The sequence below is a fragment of the Grammomys surdaster genome, unplaced genomic scaffold (genome assembly GCF_004785775.1).
Source record: "Grammomys surdaster isolate TR1022 unplaced genomic scaffold, NIH_TR_1.0 125698, whole genome shotgun sequence".
In the NCBI taxonomy this organism is placed as follows: Eukaryota; Metazoa; Chordata; class Mammalia; order Rodentia; family Muridae; genus Grammomys; species Grammomys surdaster.
In genome coordinates, this window is record NW_021620534.1 from 464,315 (window position 1) to 485,190 (window position 20,876).

General features: G+C 44.8%; 1 protein-coding gene across 2 annotated transcripts in view; it reads right to left on the reverse strand.

The window, feature by feature from the left end:
- Positions 1 to 20,876, reverse strand: part of Mras (muscle RAS oncogene homolog) — a 53,924-nt gene that overhangs the window by 11,984 nt on the left and 21,064 nt on the right. Inside the window, exon 2 of one of the 2 annotated variants that reach the window (XM_028788073.1) lies at positions 16,970 to 17,179. In XM_028788073.1, the coding sequence (XP_028643906.1) occupies positions 16,970 to 17,162 (193 nt within the window). In that variant the 5' untranslated portion in view covers positions 17,163 to 17,179. Of the gene's footprint in view, positions 1 to 2,735; positions 2,917 to 16,969; positions 17,180 to 20,876 lie in introns of those variants that run through there. The other variant, XM_028788074.1, reaches the window with a different exon arrangement.

Below are 20,876 nucleotides of genomic sequence, written 5' to 3' on the forward strand. Positions count from 1 at the left end.
GAAATGTCTTCTTTCCAAATACAAGACTCCCTTAAATCTAAAGCAATTATGGTATTAAAAAAATGCAGAAGAATGTTGCCTTTACATAGACAAGACAGGGATAGTTAAAGAGAGCATGAAAAAGATCAGAGAAGGCCCTGAGAAAAGTCAGAGAGAGAAAGAGAAAGATGAGTACTGGTACAAGAATTGTTTTTCAGCCTCTCCATGGTTGTCAACCCTACTTCCTCCCATCTTGGGACCATTAATTGGGTTATTTTTGCTTATTTCTTATGGTCCCTGGGCCTCAAATAGGCTGACTAACTCTGTGAAACAACAGATAAATAATTTGATAGCAAAACCTACTCAGATACATTATCATAGGTTAGCTATGCAGGACCACGAGACTCAAGATGAGGTTGTTACTCTATCCAGGGTATTCCCAAAACCCATCTCCACCCAACCTAAAAGAGGGGACTTCCGCCCCTAGGCTAAGAAGAGAGGGGCCACCCAGAGCCCTCTCTGACTGGCGATCTGAATTCTTGCTTAGGCTGCGAGGCTAAGCACTGCAAGGGAATATAAATAAAAGTTAAAAATATCTCTCTGGGTTCCCTGAGAGACAAGCCTGACTGCATAGGGGTTGATGTCAAAAGTATCCCCTCTCCAGGAAAAAGACATTGGGACGGGTATGGCCTTCATGTCTCACTGGACAACAACAGGGGGACCGGAGCCAATACAAAGTCCCCTTCAAGTACTGGAGGTCAGGCCTCTATCCCCACCTTCGAAAGATTAGAATCGCCACAGCCCTTCTATACTTAGAGAAGGGAGGAGATGTCAGGGGCAGCCCTGCTTACACACTGAAGGCCTAAAATCAGCCATAGGCCTAAAATCAGCAATAGGGCTGTCATACATGTAAACTAACACCAAGTCTTGGGTCTCTGTGGAAAAACATTGAAACAGATGGCTATAAGCTAATGTAAACAGGCAGCTTTTGTGGAAATTTACCAGCCTGAGTGAGTAGTCATAGACCTTGTAAATAGGTAGCTTTGGCAGATAATACCAACTTAGATAAGGACAAGTGAATCATAGGCAGAGTCATAGTGACCTGTTCCCTGAACCTTCACCCAGCTGATACCCTGTTCTGAAAGATATCTGTATTCCCCCTGAACACCCACACTCCAGTGTCATCCCCTTCCCCACGTCCTGCCTTTCTGTGTTTATAACCCCTGTGTGAATGAGTAAAAATTATGATTTGAAAAAAATAAATAAATTATAAAATAGCAAAAAAAATGCTTGTTGAGAAGAGAAGGGGAACATTAGTTTAAATTTTTAAATTGTTTTTATTTTTAATTGTGTGTTGGTATGTTCACAAGAGTGCAGTGCCCAGAGGGGCCATAAGTAGGCATCAGATGCTCTGAATCTGAAGTTACAGGCTGTTGCGAATCCCTCCACATGAGTTCTGAGACCCCCAACTTAGTTCCTCCACAAGAGCAGTATATTCTCTTAACCTCTGAGCCATCTCTCCAGACTCAATAACTCTGGTCTTAATGTGCTGTCCTTGTGCTGGTAATGGTTAAATGGTTTAGCCTAGCCTGAGGCCTCACTTTGATTGGGAAGAGCCTCCAGATCCTGATTACATCCTGATGCAGGTAGAAAAATACAAATTGGCACCCTCTTATGTCTATGCCATAACTTTCTGAAGAACAGAGATAAAGCCTCAAACCTCCTAGTCAATAGAAGAAATAAAGACAGAGACCCTATCAAACACACACACACACACACACACACACACACACACACAGAAAAAGCAAACTATTTGAAAAGAAAAAAAAGAGAGATGGGAGGACAAGAAAGGCTCATGGGAGTAATTGCATACATGCGTGAAGGTGTCATAGCAAGGTCCATTACTTTATACTTTGTATAATATATGTTATAACATTTAAATAATAACTATAGAAAATTATGAATGATCAACACATACAACCTGATATACCAGTAATAACTGAAGGTAAAACAGAAGACACAAATGGCTGAAAGTTATTCTTTGCCTGAGGGGACATGCAGGCAGGAGGAGGTGACAGCCTCTGCTTTGACTCACATACCTGGAAACACCTGAGACAAACCCCATTCCATGTCCTGCCACCCAGCCTTCCTAGGGGAAGCTGAAGGGACCCAGCTTATGCTCTCAAGGAAGCAATTCTGCCTGCTTTCCCTCCTTGGCTCAGGAAGGTCAGAGGAGTCTGGCTAAGTAAGAAGAAGCCTTACTCACTGTGGGGGAAGAAGTGTTCTACAGTCTGTGGTGGTGCAGGCAGCACTGGGAGGCAGAGAGAGGTTCCAGATGGAAACCACCAGTGCAGCAGGATCCTGTGCAGGCTGCTCTAAGCTCTAATCCCACATGCTAGCACTGCACAAGTCTCAAGTGGGTGGACAGCGGTGTGGAAGGGTGCCAGCCTGGGCCTTTGATGTGTCTGTCAAGAATGACTCCTCCTTTCCTTCCTTTTTTGTTTCTCTTTTTCCTTTTTCTCCTCTCTTCTTCCTGCTCTTTATCCAGACTAGTGTCCAGACTCTAAACACATGCTGAAGCTATGACATTCGACCTGGAAGCCTCCTCCTCTCCTCTCTTGCTGTCCCAGCCACCCTTTTGGTTCAAAAGCAGACCTGTGAGGAGGTCTCCCTCATGGGAGGATCAGCCTCTGACTCTCATCTCTAGAGTCTTCTTCCAGCCTGTGCCCTCAGTTCCTCAGACCTGTGCCTCGTACCCTGGGTCAGCTCCATACTTCATAGTGAGTGGCAGAGATCAGGAGCCAGGCACTGTTCTCTTGGGTTTTCCCCCAGATGCAGCTCCAAGGTGGACTCAAAAAGGTGTGCAGAAATACAAGGTGCATCCCTTCACTCAGGAGAGGAGTGCCATGACCTTGGTGAAATGATCCTTTTAACTTTAAGGAAAAGCATTAAGAATTGAGTTTTCAGCTTTCACTGATCGGGGGGTCACAAGGGTTCCAGAGTAAAGGTAGTGATTTCAAGGGTGAGAGCAAAGGAGAGCCGGCCCTGCCAATCCTTTGCCCTGAGTGAGGTGGTGTGCGTGTGTGTGTGTGTGTGTGTGTGTGTGTGTGTATGTGTGTGTGTGTGTATGTGTACATGGGTGATCAATCCTTTGCCCTGAGTGAGGTGGGGTATGTGTGTGTGTATGTGGGTGATACCCTCCCCTGAGGTAGTTAGGAGAGCTGGCCCTGTGCTTGGCCTGGGCAACACAGTAGAGCAGGCCCTAATGGCAAAGGTACAGGTGAGCCAGGCTTAAGGGCATGAGAGCAGGAGAGACGACCATCCTGTTTCCTGCTGATGGCACCATCGGGTGAACTAAGGGCTCGATCTGGTGGTGTGGATAAGGGAGGGTGGGCAGGCTGACCAGCTCACCTACTACCTAGGCCCAGATCCAGAGCTCCCAGTTGGCCCACCCCAAAAATCTATATCATCTGTGAATGGTTGAAACTCATGAAAGGCCAGCCCTGCTGATTCAAAGCTGCAGGATGTCCATGACGCGGGGCAGCAACAGGATAACCTGGAGGAGTCCCGATGAGGATCCAATATTGATGATGTCATAGAAGCCAGAGACCTCACTCGAACCAGACCAATGACTCATTGCAATGAGTATCTGCAAGGGAAGATGTGTGACAGAGGGAGAGACTGTGGGACACACTGTGACACACTACAGATGACACACTACAATGAGATGTTTTCTGTGCTGTGTGTGTGTGTGTGGTGTGTGTGCTTTATTTGGGGGGTGCAAAGACGAAGGGTGAATATGAGGGACAGGGAAATAAATGAATGGGCCTGGGGTCCACGATGTAAAACTCACAAAGAATCAATAAAGAGTATATATATTCTGGAGATGATATATCCCCAAGGACCACATCTAGTCTACAGTTTGTTCTTCCTGTAATCCCCAGGCCTACTATGGGGAGGGAGGACAATCAAGCCTATTTTCTAGGCAAGTTATGTGGGAAAGCCTGGCCTCCCTAGCTATGTTTGTATCAAGCCACATCGCCTCACTGAGTGTACACGGCGACAGGCTTGCTCCTTCCTGTCAGAACTATGCTCAGGTCATGGTGTGTAATAGGGCAAGGTTGGGTTCCCGGAAGCATGGCTGGGCACACCAACCACTCACTGTCCCCTGAAGAGGAGCTGCTTCTTTTTCAGCTGCAAAGCACTGGCAGGCTGTGAAAGCCAGGCCACCTCAGACTGCCTCCAGGGAAGGAGCCACATTTTTACAGAGCCTCCAGTTGGCTTCCTGGCCATGAGGGAGGCTTCCCTCTGGCAATGACACCAGATTTCTCAATGTGATGGCCCATGGACGACAGCAAGTAATATTCCACAGCTACTAGCCCCAGGGACACCATGGTGTCCCTGCTGCCATACTATTCCAGCTGTGGGGGACAGAGTAAGGAGACCATGGAGTAGGTGTGTACCAGGCCCAAGATCCCCTGGGTTGGTGTGCAAATTGTAGGTGTGAGTGCCCATTCCAGGAAGATATTCAATGACTTTGTGGAGTTCTTAGAGGAGCCAGGGACACCCGTCCTCTGATGCTGCACTCAGGGACGGAAATGTTATGGTTTGAATATAAAATCTGCTGAAGGCTCAGCTCCCAGCTGGTGGCTCTATTTTGGGAGGTGGCAAAAACTTTAGGCGGTAGGGCCTAGGTAGAGAAAGTAGGTCATTGGGGACAGGCCCTCAAAGGGACTCTTGCCTCTGGTCCCTCTCTCTGTCTCTGTCTCTGTCTCTGCCTCTCTCTGTTTTTCTCCCCCTCTCTCTGTCTCTCTCCCTCTGTCTCTCTGTCTCTCTCTGTGTCTGTCTCTCTCTGTGTGTCTTTCTCTCTGTGTGTCTGTCTCTCTGTCTCTCTGTCTCTCTCTCTCTGTCTCTCTCTCTCTCTCTCTCTCTCTCTCTCTCTCTCTCTCTCTCTGTCTTCCTCTCTCTCTGTCCCTCTCTATGTCTGTCTCTCTGTCTCTCTCTGTCTCTGTCTCTCTCTGTCTCTCTCTCTCTCTGTCTCTGTCTCTGTCTCTCTCTCTCTCTCTGTCTCTCTGTCTCTCTCTCTCTCTTTCTCTATCTCTCTCCTTCCTGGCAAACAGTTTCTTACTCTATACCTTCCTGGCACCATGATGCTTTGCCTCACCTCAGGCCCAAAGTGACGGAGCTGGCAGACTGTCAACCAAAGCCTCTGTAACAGTGAGCGGAAATAAACCTTTCTTCCTTTTAAATTGTTCTCTCAGGTATTCATCAGAGATGAAAAGACTGACAGACAGTGAGGAGAAGAAGTTGCAGGCCTCAGTCGCATAACCAGAATCCAGGAGCATCATGGGAGCACAACAGAGCCTGGGAGGGGCCTTGCAGCTGGAAAGAATGGAGAGAAACAAGGCTGGTCCACAACCGGAGTTCCATTTCACAACTGATCTGGGAGGCCAGCCGATTAAAAGGGAAGAGCCCAAGCCCTACAGAGACCCGTAAGCTTCAGGCTGGTGTGCCAATGAGCCCTGGAGTAGGTTCTGAACCCAGCCTTGCATCTAGTTCCTTATGCCTACCTGCCTATGAGCAAGAAGCTAACAGAACATGTCTAAATCCTGATAGCAGGCAGGTAGTAAAGGAAGCGTAAAGACAGATGTCTCAGCTGTAGAAGGCTTAAGGGCTGTTCTTCCTACACCCACTCCTAAATGGCTCCATTGCGTTCTCCAGAGACTCTACACCTACCTGTGGGCAGACATGCAGACCTGGGGAGAGAAGATGTATGTCTGTGCCTGGTGGTTCCCTTTTAATAGAGTCCTGAGCAACTAAGGATCCAGAACACAGTCGACACCAGCTAGGTTCCTAGCTCCAGCTAGGTTCCTAGCTCCTTTGTCCTCACCTCCACTCTTATCTTAGATACAAGAATAAATTTCACAGCTCCCCCCAAAACAGCACTCCAGGTCTGTGGGCTCCTCATACATTGTGGGTGGGATTTAGTATTAAACATGTGACCCCAGCAGTACACCCAGGAGGACTGAAAACGTTAAGTCCACAGAGAAACAAGCAGCTGCGGGTTCCAGCAATACTCTCCACCCAAGAGCCAAGAGTCATCCAAGGGGGGACAGCCCCAGGACCCAATGAAAGAGTGAGCAAAGTGCGTGTACCTGTACACCAGAGTGTCAGCCGGACCTGACAGAGGAGAATCCGAAAGTCTACAGCAGCTCAAACAACCATCCAACCACCAAAGCTACTCACAAGACTCCTGACACATGATTCCACACATACCAGGCATGAAAGCGGAAAAGACAACAAGGGCAGGGAGTGGAGTTCGGGGTCTGGGGGAGGGAGGATGAGGAGTAACCGCTCAAGTATAAATGTTTTGGGGAATACGAAAACATTCAGGGATTAATGGCTATAATTTTAGTGGTTATTAATTTGTGAGTCGATTGGTCATTTATAAGTGCACAACTTTGATAGGTGTGGTGGTTTGAGTAGGTATGACCCCCAAAGATTCATCTGTTTAAATGGCTGGCATGGGGGTGGCACTTTTAGGAGGTGTGTCACTGTGGAGGCGAGCTTTGAGGTCTCCTATGTTCAAGCTATGCCCCGTGTGGAACACAGTCTCCTTCTGCTGTCTGCAAATCAAGATGTAGAACTCTTGGCTCCTCAAGCAACATGTCTGTCTGTACACTGTCATGCTTCCAACCTCTGAAACTAAACCTCCAAAACTGTAAACCCGCCCAACTAAAGATTCCCTTTATAAGAGTTACCACAGTCTTTGTGCCTTTTCACAGCAATGAAACCCTAATTAAAGCAATAAGCATGCTAAAAACTGCAATTATGCATATGGACTATATGTTTTTCTTTCTTCCTTTCTATTATTATTATTATTATTATTATTATTATTATTTGGATTTTCAAGACATGGTTTTTCTATGTGGTCCTGGCTGTCTGGGAACTCACTCTGTAGACAAGCTGGCCTCAAACTCATGGAGATCTGCCTGCTTCTGCCTCCTGAGTGTTAGGATTAAGATATATGCCAGCACCACCTGGCTGTGGAATATATCTTAATGAAAAATTATATGAGAAAAAAAGAATCAGCCTCCTCTTCTCTGAAACTGATGCTCTACCCCTCCTCTCCTGGTGATAGATACTTGTCTACACTTTTACGTCTATCGCTTCCCCTAGAAACACCTTGATTCTGCTCTTTATATGAAAGGCAGTCCATATTTGATAAATCCAAAATTAGTCCCTTGATTCCCAGTTCCACTCCATCATTTTTTTCTCTTTCTCTACCCCATGCCTATTCTCCATCCACAAACCCTGTGGTCCCTCCTAAAACCGGATCTGGAACCTGCTCCTTCTCATTTCCTCTCCCACAGCCCTAGGCTACCACCTCACTGGACCTAGTTTTATTCCTCTACACAGGAAGCAAAGCCTGAAACCAGTCAGATCACGTGGTTCCCCTGCTCAAAACCATCCATCCCACCTCCTCAGCATCCCTGCTGGTCTCCTTTTTATTAGCTGTGCAGAGCTTCTGTGTTTACTGCAAGGTGAGTTCATTTTACCCGTTAGCTCTCTACAACCTACCTGACCTAGCAGAGCTGTCCAGGACTATCGAGAACAATCTTTGCAAGATCCTTAGCCTGGCTGATAGCCAGCAAAGAAAGCTAGCCTTCTGCTAGCTCAGCTCTGAGAACCAAACACCAGCAAGAAAGGATTTAGGAGCTGGCCCATGTAAGGAGAGCTCTCTACTTGCAAAGCCTGCTCCAGGCCATTGGAAGCATTCCTGCAGGAATGGCTCACACAGCCAGGGGAAAGGGTCAGACACAGACCAGTAAGGTTGGATTCATCACCTGAGGCCAGTGGCCATACTTACTCCCACAGGGAAAGAGGGAAATCCCCCAAATCACCGTCTTTACGAAAGAGGACAAAGGGCAGAGGATGACTCTACTCCATTCTTGCTTGGAGGCACTTGATGTACCCCTCTAATGCTGGCCATGGGGTGCTGAGCATAAATGGTTCAAAGCCCCAGCCCAGAAAATTTTGTCAATAAGCTTTCTAGTTCCTTCCTGCCCTTCCCATGTCCTCCTCTCTTCCTGCTCTCCAGCAAGAATGTGGATTCAAATGTTCAGGGAAAAGCCAGGTCCAGGCCCCCAGAGAAGACAAGAACACTTGTGTCTAGTTTTGGGCAGAAGCCAGAGTGGAAATGTCCTGGCTACTGAGGGTGCCAGAGGACAGACTGCCAGGCTTTTGCTCTTCACAAAGAATGAGCCCTTGCTGAGGAGAAGAGGAACAGCAAGGTTCTGAGCCTGGGTCCGAGAGCGTCTGGGCAGGAAGGTCTGGAGAATGGCTCTTTGATGTTTTGTAGCAATGGATGTCCCAGAGGCTGGCACACAGAGTGAGCCTGGGTGGGGAGAGGAGGCCCAGAAACACTTGCTTCTCCTGTAAGTGGACAGAGGTGTGTGCCAACATGCTTAAAGCTTGTGCCAAAGCAGAAGTCAACACAAGAAGATGGAGAACATACTTGGTGGGGTCAGGAGGCTGAGGCCTGACTCGGCCATTAGCCAGGTGTGGCTCTAGGCAAGTCACTTCTCCCTCCGCACTGCAAGAGGCCGATCTGATGAGCCCACCAGCCCAGCAGAATCAACAGGGACATTGCTAAGACGAGGGACTGAGCAGAGGAACTCAAAGAGAATTGCAGGCCACATTCATAGCAGTCATGAGAGGGGAAGGCGCAAGTGTCTATCATTAGAGGGCGAGACATCGGGGAGTGATACACAATGCAGTGAGGTATTATCCAGCTTGAAAGGGGAAGGAAAGTCAATGCTAAGTAGAAGTCAGCTACGACAGGACAAGTATACAACCTCACTGATGTGCATGAGGCATGTAGTGTTCCCAAGACAGGAAGTAGAATGATGAATGCCACGATTGGGTGAAACAGGAAGGAAGTCTGTGTGTAGATAGGTAAGTGGGTGTCAGTGCAGGGAGGTGAGAAAGTTCGGGAAATGGATGGTGATATACTGGGTAATATACCCAAGGATATATACTGGACAACACATACCTGTACATTCCAATGTAGTTCCAATAGTGGAATATATACATGTATATACATATGTATATACATGTATATATATATATAACATATGTATACACATACACACACATATATACATATATAGCATATGTATATATACATATATATGTATACATGTATGTATATATATACACACACACCTCACAACAGAAAACCTCAAACATACAACTCCAAGACTCTGCTTAAGGTTCAGAGCTTTCTGATTCAGAACTGGAATGAGGTGAGGCACACAGGTACAAGCCAGGGTAAGGAAGGGTTCAAGAGACCAGGGGAGAATCCAGACAGCCAGGAGGAAGGACTGAAGAGAACCCACAGTTGACGGGTGGACACACTGTATGGAGGAGAGGACCACAGATCCGACCATGGGCTGTGAGATGAGGGTCTCCAGCTCTGTGGGAAAGAATTCAAAGGAAGCACAATTCAAAGCCCAGAGGCTGCAGAGAGGGATAAAATGGCCTTCTGCCTCCATCCTCCAGGTTCTGGGAAGACAATGCTACTGTTGCTCCTTGAAATAAAACAAGAAACCAGTTTGGAATATGGCAAGAACCCTGTGAGCCTCCTGGGAATGGAGCCTCAGAGGCATCCCCCTGAGTGTGCCTGCACATATGACCACAGCCATGGGGAGGAGAGCACAGGAAGACAGGCCAGGGATGGGATGGAATCCTCACAATCAAGCTGTGTGCCTTCTCCCTGAGAGTTCAACTCCCACTCCCAAGAGCCACCAAAATTGGCTGTCACATTGGAGAAGATTCTCAACCGATTATGCAGTGTGAGGTGGTCTCTGGGTGTTTGAGCCGGTGCTAGTTGTCAGAAACTCAATGTATTGGTCAGTTTCACCAACACTGACCAAATACTTAAGAAAACCAGCTCAAGGGAGGAAGGATTTACTCAGAGGTTTTAGTTCACAGTCCTTGCTTCTGTTGATCTCAGGACTGTGCTAAGGCCAAGCGTCATGGTGGCAAGGATATGTGGAGGACAAAGCTGTTTGTCTCATGGTGGACAGGAAGCAAAGAGCCAAGAAGGGACTGGAGACCATGTAGAACTTCCAAAGACACACCTCCAGTGACCTGCACCTCTAAAAATATTGCTACTGTCTAGTGACCAAGCACTCAATACATGAGCCTGAGGGAGACAGACATTCCATATATAAACGATAACTTTTGACCTTATTTTTTTATCTGTAACGGTGGCTACCATGACAGTGTGTGTAAGAGGTAAAGAGTGCATTCATGGGTTTTCCAGCAGTGATGGCCCATGACAGCATCACTATCGTGATGACCTCACCCCCATGACAGCATCACTATCATGATGACCTCACTCCCATGACATCATCACTATCATGATGACCCCACCCCCATGACATCATCACTATCATGATGACCCCACCCCCACAATCACCATCACTACCATGATGCTCAGCTCATGTCACAGTGCTTTTGCCCTCAGTCTGGGACAAGAAAAAGCAAAATTCAGAGCACTTTGAGATTGGTGGGGTACAGGGCGACTAAAAGCATCTATGCCCAGGTTTAGCACATCCCTAGATGGTACCCAGCAGGGAAGCAGGATCCCAGAGCACTGGTTGGTCAGGAAAAGTGTTGGCATTCCAAGGTTTGCAAACCTCCCTGAAGGAGACTGGCCCCAGAAAGGGTCAGTGTTATGTTCAGACCTAAATATAACAGGCCTCTGACTATCCTCTGTTGAGGTTGGGTCTGTTGCTAGGTATTGTAATGCTAAATACTGGCCTTGGTTGTCTCGGAGATGAGAGAATCAATGAGTAAACCAAGTGATGCTATGTAACCTTGCTCCTTAATTTAAAACTATTGGTTGATTAAAGATGCCTACAGCCTATAGCTGGACAGAAGAGAGGTAGGCAGAGTTTTGGTTCCAGGGCTTGGGGTCTGAGGCAGAGACCAGCAGAGGAGAAGAAGGAGGTAGAGAGAGGAGAAGACGCATGGGGTAGGAATCTTGAAAACATGGTCATGAGGAATAGCCAATTAAGAGCTGCCCAGATGGAACATGGCAAGTTATAACTTGGAGTTATTGATGGGGAAGTAGATTTTAAAAGCTTAGATGGTAGATATCTGCCCAGCTCTAGTGTATTAAAGGCTTATTATAAATATAAAAGTTTTGAGTCTTTTATCTGGGAACTGAATGATCAAGAACAAGTAGGAACCCCCGATTGAGATTTATTGTTATTACAACATTCTCTGTATAGTAAAGTCATACTCAGTTGAAATAATTTAAGCCTTGTTAAAAATGGGAGAATGTATGCTGTAGAATGTGCTAGTCTGGGCATCTAGTATCTATTCTTAGGGAAGGCCTAGGTGGGCAATGCTGTATACTAAGTGTGCTGGCTACTTTTCTTTCAACATAAGCTAGAGTCATCAGGGAGGAGGGAGCCTCCAACTAAGAAAATGTCTCCATAGTATTCGGCTCTAGGTAATTCTAAAGAGTATTTTCTAAATTAGTGATTGATGGAAGAGCACCAAGCCCATCACGGGAGGGCCCACTACTCCTGGGCTGGTGGTCCTGGGTTCTATAAGAAAGCAGGCTAAGGAAGCCATGAGAAACAAGCCAATAAGCATCATCCCTCCAAGGCTTTTGCATCAGCTTCCAGAATCCTGCCCCAATTGACTCTTCCTGTCCTGACCTCCTTCAATGGTGGACTGTGATGTGGAAGTGCAAGCCAAAGAAACCTTTCCTCCTTAACTTGCTTTGATTATGGTGTTTTATCACATAAAAACCCCATCCCATTAAAACACATAGAAAACCAAAGACACTAAGTCAGGTCTGATCTCACTGATCTAAGCTTCTAAAATAATCTTATGACCATGCTTCCCCTGTATCTGCAGCTAAGAAATGTTATCACAACATCTAAAAGGCACTCTGGAAAATACTGTTTTCTCTTTGAGAAGCAAATGTCCAAAGTTACTTAGAAAAACATTAAAGAAGCTTACATGGCAATAAAAAGAAATAACATTGGCTGAGCCACAACTTGTACCAGGAGGTGTTCTCCTCTCTATGTATTATGCAATATTTCTCTGAATATTTTCTGTGGAACACGGCCCAAAATGAAGTGCCAAAAATGGTTCTTTTGGGGAATCCTAACAATATACTCTACAAAAGTGCTCCTAATTCACTGTACAGTGAAGGGCTTTATAAGCTCTGCAGTAAAGAAACGAATTTCCATGTATTTAACTCAGTCTATCCTAAAGTATGGCATATATTCCAATAGATGGTATCTGCAATTATTTTAGAAAGTGCAAGCTGGCCCAGAGGGCACGTGCCTTTTGTCCAATACTCTGGAGACAAAGGCAAGCAGATCTCTGTGAGTTCAAGGTCATCTTGGTCTACATAGAAAGTTCTAGGCTAGCCAAAACTACATAGTGAGACCTCACACATTAAGAAGGAGGAGAAGGAGGAGGAGGAGAGGAAGAAGAAGAAAGAGAAGAAGGAAGGAGGGAAGGAAAAAAGGAAGGAAGGAAGAAAGTAACAACAAAGGACGTACACAAATGTAAATTTTTTAATAGTTATGTATATATTCTTTACTAAGAATCAGGAAAACAAAGAGAATAGTGTTGCTAATTCATTGAATCTGTTACTACATATACATTGTTCAGTATCTGATAATTCATCTATTTATTCAAAAGTATTTACTGACAAAAATAACATGGGTAGGTAAATACTATTGTAGTTGTCTTGGTCATGGGAGACCTTACAAATAAAGTGACATTTAATAGGCTGTGAATGTAGTTCGTTTGGTAAAGTGCTTGTCTACTGTGCTAGAAGGCCTGGCATATGCGTACTGTCCTAGAACTCAGGATGCAGAGGCAGGAGAATCAGAAACTCAAGTTCAACCTCAGCTGCACAGTGGGTTCAAAGCCAGCATGCCACGCACAAGACCTGCCTTTGAAAAAAACAGACAAAATTTTAACGAAGTGTTTCTACAGGAAGAACATGCTAGAAGAGAGAAGATTACATGCAAATTTCTGAGTGGGGACACGTCTGGCTACCTGTCACCCAGTGAAACTGATCAAAACCCCAGGCTGCAGACAAGGCCCCAAAGGCTGGTGAGTTTTCCTCGAGATGCTTCTCATACCATAGCATGCATCCCTTCAGTGAAGGGTGGCCATGGTGAGAGTGTGCAGCTCAAGGTCCTCCCAGCTTCAAGGTACAGAGCAGGGAGCACGAAGTCAGGAATGATGAGAGCCATGACTAGAGGGACTGGTGTCGAGAGGATAATCAATCCTAAATGTCTGCATTTAACAACAGAGTACCTTTGTAAACGCACCAGGCAAAACCCTGGTAGAAAACGAGGAAATTTACCGTTACAGCCTGACACTCAGAATAACTGACAGATTATGTATTCAGAAAACCAGTGAAGATACAGGAGACCTGAACAACGACATCTGTTGGTATGACGGCTGAAGCACTCTCAGAGCATCCCATCCAGTGAAGCATGGTTATGAGTGAAAATCAATGGAACCAAATGAGAGAAACCAATAGGTGCCAGTGCTGGCTCTGAGAAAAATTGATACACAGAAAACCCAACTGTGCCCGATCAGGAAAAGGAAGGAAAAAAGATACAAGTTACCAGTATCAAGAACGAGAAATGACATCACTGTACAATCTATGAGTATTATAAACATAATAAAAGAATATTATCAAAAGCTTTGTGCTAATAAATTTGGAAACTCTGATAAACTGATAAACTTTTTAAAAAAAATCACAAACTACCAAAGTTCACTTAAGAATAAAGAGGTATTCAATGAGCCTATGTCTATTAACACACTTTTAATTTAATGGTGTTGCCAGTGAATTCTACTGAACATGTAAGAAAGATATTAGAAGAAGTTTACTTAAACTCTCCTAGAGAAATTTAAAATCAAAGGTTAATTTCTAAGCCATTCTAGAAGGCCAGCATTACTTTCATACGAAAGTCAGACAAATAAATCATAATAGAAAATATGGCCTAATATCACTTAAGAACACAAGTAAAACATTTCTTTCAATTCTTTCAAACTGAAGCAAATGGTATATAAAATTTATCATAACCACATACCATTTATTTCAGGGATGAAGAATTACTTGCACGCTAAGGAGAGGACCAGCAAGATAGTTCAGTGTATAAAGGCATTCATTCCCAAGCCTGATCCCATTAGTTAATCTCCAGGACCCACATAGTGGAAAGAGAGAACGGATCCCCCAAGTTGTGCTCTGACCTCCATATGCAAGCTGTTGCACATGCCTCAATTTCCCCAACACATACACTAAATAAAAGTAATTAAAATTTAAAAGCATAGGGGAAAACTAAGATAATTTTCCACAGTAATAAATTTTTTTAATTAAAAAAAAAGTCATATGATTATATCAGCCAGAGAAGGCACTTGACCACATCAGCATCCACTCCTGATTGAAACCCCTCTGCAAACTAGGGAAAGGAAGTTCCTTAATCTGATAAAGAGCATGGCCACCAAAGAAGTCTACAGTTACCGTCAGACTCAGTCAGGATCAAGGCAAGGATGTCTGTTCTTATTAGGTTGCTCAGCATAGAACTGGAGGGTTAGTCACTTAAGTAAGGCAAGAAAAAGAAGTAAAAACCATTCAGATTGGAAAAGCTAAAACTGCCTCTACCACAGCTTGATCATCTAGGGAAAAAGAATCTCACAAAGAGCCACTAAAGCTAATAACCAGCAGGTTGTGTGATTAATATAAAGAAATCAACTATATTGGAGGGGGTCAGAAGGCACAGGAAACGCAGTGGGGGGGCAAGGAATGGGTTAGAATAAATTACATATAATGACAAATATGTTAAAAATACCACAGTGAGGGCTGGTGAGATGGCTCATCGGTTAAGAGCACCGACTGCTCTTCTGGAGGGCATGAGTTCAATTCCCAGCAACCATATGGTGGCTCACAACCATCTGTAATGAGATCTGATGCCTTCTTATGGGGTTTCTGAAAACAGCCACAGTGTACTTACATATAATAAATAAATTTTAAAAACCTTTGGGTCAGAGCGAGAGGGATAAGGGGAAAAAATACCACAATGAAACCCATTCCTTCACAAGCTATCTTAACCTCATTTTAAAAATTAATTAGAAGGGCTGGAGAGATGGCTCAGTGGTTAAGAGCACTGACTGCACTTCCAGAGGTCCTGAGTTCAAATCCCAGCAACCACATGGTGGCTCACAACCATCTGTAATGAGATCTGATGCTCTCTTCTGGTGTGTCTGAAGACAGCTACAGTGTATTCATATATAATAAATAAATAAATCTTTTTAAAAAATTAATTAGAAATCACTTATATTTATATATTCTAGTAGCAAACAACCAAAGCTGAAATTAAAAACATTTACCATAACATCAATGCAGATATAAGTATAGCTCAGACGAAATGTACATAAAAGACATGTGTATCTGAAAGTATAAAACAATTGGGAGATCAAAAGATGTATATAAATGGAGAGACAGCATGTTTACACATTAAAAGGCTCAGCACAGTCAGCTAAGACATCAGTCCTCAAGACTGAGGACATGGCTCAGGGCTATGTCACTTGCAAAGCTTGAGGTAAAGTCCCAGGCTCAGTACCAAACATTACAAAAACTCCTTCAGGTTGTATACAAATTTAAACGCTATCCCAAACAAAGTCAGAAACTTTAACTGAGTCTGTAATCTTTATATCCATTCTCATGGCTTCGACTACTGAGTTTTTTTTATAACGTTATAACTGTTAAGGCAATGGTAATTTTAAATCAGACATTCAGACCAAAGACAGATCACACAGGGAATTGGTTGTCACTAGAGAGACAAAGGCAACTGGGGGCTGGAAGGAAGAATCTCCTCAACAAGGATCTTTGAGAGATTTGTTCCACCCCCATGCTGCATGCAAAGTATACAGAATAGGGCAAAACCTAAATGAAAATCCCCAAACAATTAAACTCAAGGAGAAACCATGAGAAATACTGTTGTGACCTTGGGTTAAGCAAAGATTTCTTAGACAAAATACCAAAAGCACACTCTGTAAAAGAACGAATAAACTAGCCGTCGTCAAAACAGAAACGTCTAGTCTTTGAAAGAAAACTGTCTTGAGGATGAAAAACAATACACAGACTGAGAAAAATATTTGCAAACCGCATTTATCTGAAAGAACCTTGTAAGTCAGCAGCTTCTCAAGCTCTCCTCCGAGACTAGTGGCCTGCGCTTAATGGGCCTTTGTTTAGGAAAGAGACTTGGGCAATAGAAAATCGTGACCAGTGGGAATCTAGAGCAGTGGCCTCCAGCTTCAGCAGTCCCTGCAGGGTGTGCCAAAAACAAGCCATCACCCTCTGTCCTCCAAGTTTGAGAATGAGAAGGGCCTGGGAATTCACTTTTCTAGTAACTTCCTTGGCCATCACACTAATTTTGACCAGACTAGAAGACAATGACAGATGCAAGATCTCCCAACAAAGGGGCACTTTCTAAATAAACTCTAGTTATTAAGAAATAATCTTTCAGGTATTTTGAGCACCTCCTATTCTTGGGAGTTCTTTCTCAGCTTTCCTTAATAAACCTGAAAAAAGAGAAAACTTCAGTTTCCCTACTTTTATTAGTTTGAAACTTCTATACCTGTCATCAGTACATCTACTCAAGCAATCAACACCTGACATAGCATCTCTAAGACGTCAGGATTCCAGACTGGCCTCCTTGTTCAGTGTCCACTTTCATTGTCACTAAGGTCTTTAAGCACTCTATCAAGACACAATCTCTATCTAGAATTCTCCCCAGGAAGCTGCATATTACCTCATAGCAACCATCCTATAATAACAGGAAGCCATGTTGCCCCACTAAAGCCTATCAAATTTCCCTGATCTTCCCCCACGTAACGACCCAGCCCATGCAAGGCTGCCATCGGGTCTCACCATCCAAGATGGCCCATTGATTGTCAATCTCTGTATGCTTCAGGTAGGAGTCTTCAATGGTGGGGTCGTAGTCAGGCACAAAGATCTTCTGGAAAAACTGAATAGTGAGCGCGCTCTTGCCCACACCGCCGTCTCCCACCACTACTAGTTTATATGTGGGAAGGTTTTCACTGGGAACAGCGCCAGTCGCCATGTTTCTGGTAGTCAGACCTAGGGAAGAAAGACACACGGAATGAGGGAAGGAGCTTTTCCTTTTGAACTAGGAGAAAATATTCATGGGCTTTCTTCTTTGAGTTAGGAAGAAATATCCACAGGTTTGGTTCTTATAAAGGAACACAGACTCTCAGCAGTAGATCTGAAAAGGAACCGAGGCAAAGCCGTGTGAGCTTTGTCCCGCATGGTCTTACCTAACCCAGAGACGATCACTGTTCAAACGGTCTGTTCACCATTATTTACTGAAGAGCAACTCCATGCCAGTCCTGCTCTTATTCACACCATAGTACCAGTCTTTAATGAGTACAGCCAAAAGCTGTGTCAAGGGGATTCCCTCACACTAGCCTTTGCCCCGGAATGATGCACATAAGGAAGAGCAGGGCTCTTCTTCTTCTGGGCTGAGCAGGTGTAGAAGGGTACACCTCTCACATTATCTCTTATCAACTAGAACATCTCTTATCGATTGGAACGCTCTGCTGAGAAAGCACTGAAGCTGTTGATCCCAGAGGACAAAGAAGTGGTGTCGATTAGCACGCCTGTGCTCTGGGAGGCCCCTCCCAACTCAAATCTGCCTTTCTCTCCCTCCAACTGTCTGACACTTTATCATAAGAGTCAGGAATCTCTTCTAAACCCTGGCTCTGCCTCGCCCTGTCACATGACTTAGAGTTGAACACACCTAGGCTGACTTTTGCAGTGATGACTGTTGCGTATGATCTGCCTTGTATGGGGTCCCATTCGGGGCAGTAGAGAGAAAGCAGGAACTGGGCAAAGAGGGAGGCAGAGTGCACAAAACAGAAGAGTTAAGGAAAAATCACACATTCGGATGCTTGTCCTGGAAACTAGGCCAAGGGTGTCTGCTGTCTGTGAAATGTCAGGAAATGTATAATGTTTGGCCCTCATCAGTAATGGTACATGCTACTCTGTATCTTTTATTGTTAATTTTTGACTCCTGATTTATAATTTAAAGGCTTGTATATTTTGTTAACTTGAAGTGAATTTTGACTCCTGATTTATAGTTAAAGGGCTTATATTCATAAAAAAAGAACCTCATCCATCCACTTAAGCTGGGACAAAGGGAAGGAAGGCACAGGTCTCATAGTAATGAATCTAGTTAAAGTGTGGGTTCTCAGACAGAGGCAGTTCTCTCCTCTACCCCAGGATATCTGGGATATCGGGATGTTTCTAGGCAACACTGGCTCCTAGTGAGTAGAGGCCAGAGACATCGCTAAACATCCTAGAAAACATAGTGTAGCCTCCCCCAAGAGGTCCCCCAGCTAAGGCAGAGAGGAGAGAGCTAGAAATGTGGGCAGATGGTTCTGAGGGGTCTTCACAGGTCAGGACTGACTATGAAGAGGTGACAGAGAGGGGTGAAGAGTGAGTGACCTTGGGAGATGGTGCCACAGAGTGCCAGAGAGAGGCCGGCAGGGATTCAAAGGCACACTCAGAAAACCAAGAAGGAATCCAGTCAGCTCTAGCCAGGCCTGCAGCAGATTCACACACTGGTGAGGGAAAAAGTATTTGTAAGAGACAGAAGTGGTGGCTGATTTCAAGGAAAGTATTTTCCAGATACAGCAGGGCACTTGCATACATGAACTCACACATGTTATAGCATGTACAGGACCTCAGCAAGGTCAAGCCAGGTAAAATCCCAGTATGGAGGCAGCCTAATGCCACCACTAGCTTAGGAAGTATTGGTATTTCTGTGTGGGGTGTGTGTGTGTGTGTGTGTGTGTGTGTTTAAAACATCATCTCTTTATTTTTATTTTATGTGCATTGGTGTTTTGCCTGCATATATGTCTGTGTGAGGGCATCAGATCCACTGGGACTGGAGTTACAGTTGTGAGCCGTCATGTGAGTGCTGGGAATTGAACCCTGGTCCTCTGGAAGACCAGTCAGCACTCTTAACCTCTGAGCCACCTCTCCAGCCTGCTATTGACATCTGATAGCTGCTAGGAGGAAAGTCAGCTTTCTGGTTAGTTAACCACACACCAGAGCAGGCCCTGTGCCCAAAGGTAGTTGAGTAACATAAACTAGACTAGACCAAAAGAGAAGGAGGAGGAAGAGGAAGAAGACAGACTCAAAGTTTGGTGGGCAGGGAATGAATGTAGAGAGGGTAGATGTGGGAAAAGCAGGAGGGGGTGACTATGATCAAAATACATTGCATGAGATTCTCAAAGAATTATTATTTTTAAAAGAACAATGAAGACCCTGCCAGGGAAAAGCAGGATCTCCGACTGGCTGGATGTGCCAAAAAAAACAGTTCTAACCACTGAAGGAATAGAAGCACGCACACACACACACACACACACCAGTGCTGCTCTGGGGAAGAGAGAGGCTGGGGTGTAGCAGAGAAACCTACACTAGAGCAGGGGACAGCATAACCCAGAGGATAAGGGGCTAGGGTTCCTGCCACTGCTACATGGAAAGACCACTGTGCCCATACCTCCTGAATCATAGTTTCCTTCTGTATCAGATTAGCAGGCTAGTTTGAGAGGTTTTTATAATTATTTTCATCTTCAACTCTAGGCTGTAACAAAAGGGTAGTCACAAAAATGTGGGTGGGTTATGTGGCCATGTTGATTTGCATGTGGCTTCCCTGTTGCTGATCCTTTGCAGTCACTGAAACCTGATGTTGACATTTAGGACTCCCCCAAAGTGTGGGGGAAGTTCGTGCCTTTTTGAAGGCAGGAAGAATATAAGCCTCCCAAAGCTGAGCCGAGAATTTGCCTTCAGAAGCGGATCAAGATTAAAAAGGGGTACTCCTTTACACTATTTTCAGGTGAGAATTTATTGTAAGGAAAAAAATCTAGTTGGGGAACTTCACAAAAATGTTAGGAATGGGGAGATGGAGGTATGAATAATTTAAATGTTGGGGGAAAGGAAGGGGGAGAGACAGATAAACATAACTATCAGGCAACTAGGTGTGGTACCTAACAACTGTGGTCCCTGAACTGGTAAGGCTAAGGCAGTAGGTTCACAAGTTCAAGCAAACCTGGAATACACAGGAAACCCTCTTGCACACATACATATGTGCATACATAGAAACAAAACCAAAACAGAATAGCTAACACACCTTTTAAAAAAAGTTTTTTATTATGTATGGAAAAATACCAGATCTCAAAACAGCAAAGTTATAAGGTCACTCTTTCAGGAAGGTACCCATCCATGAGTTGCCCTGCCCAGGGGTGGATCCCAGAACAAGGCTTGTTTGGAAGGTGGCTATTCCAGAATCAGACTGCAAGGCACTTTGATTTCCTGTGTGTGTTTCCATGAAACACATACACACACAGTCAAACCTCCTTAGCCATGAGATCCACATTTACAGATTCAGCCAACCATGGATTGCAACTATTTTCAGTTTCATTTGGAAGAGGAGCCTTGGAAATCTAGAATGGCCACTCTGATCTTTGATCATAAGGACAATGGAATATCAAGTGCCCATGTAGCCCCTAAGGATGGGTGGCAGGCCTTAGATGGGAAATCACAGATTTTAACACCATTAGTTATCGAAAATGGCCAGTGTTTCACCGGCCTTAGCTGAAGCAAGCAGGCAGGCAGGCAGGCAGGCAGGCAGGCAGGCTGGCTTTGGGAACTGTCCACAGAACTAGAAAAAAGCCAGAGAAGACTAACAGCTCCCTCCCTCCTTAAACAATAGCAACCAACCTTCCTGTGAAAAAGATCAGTGAGAAACTGA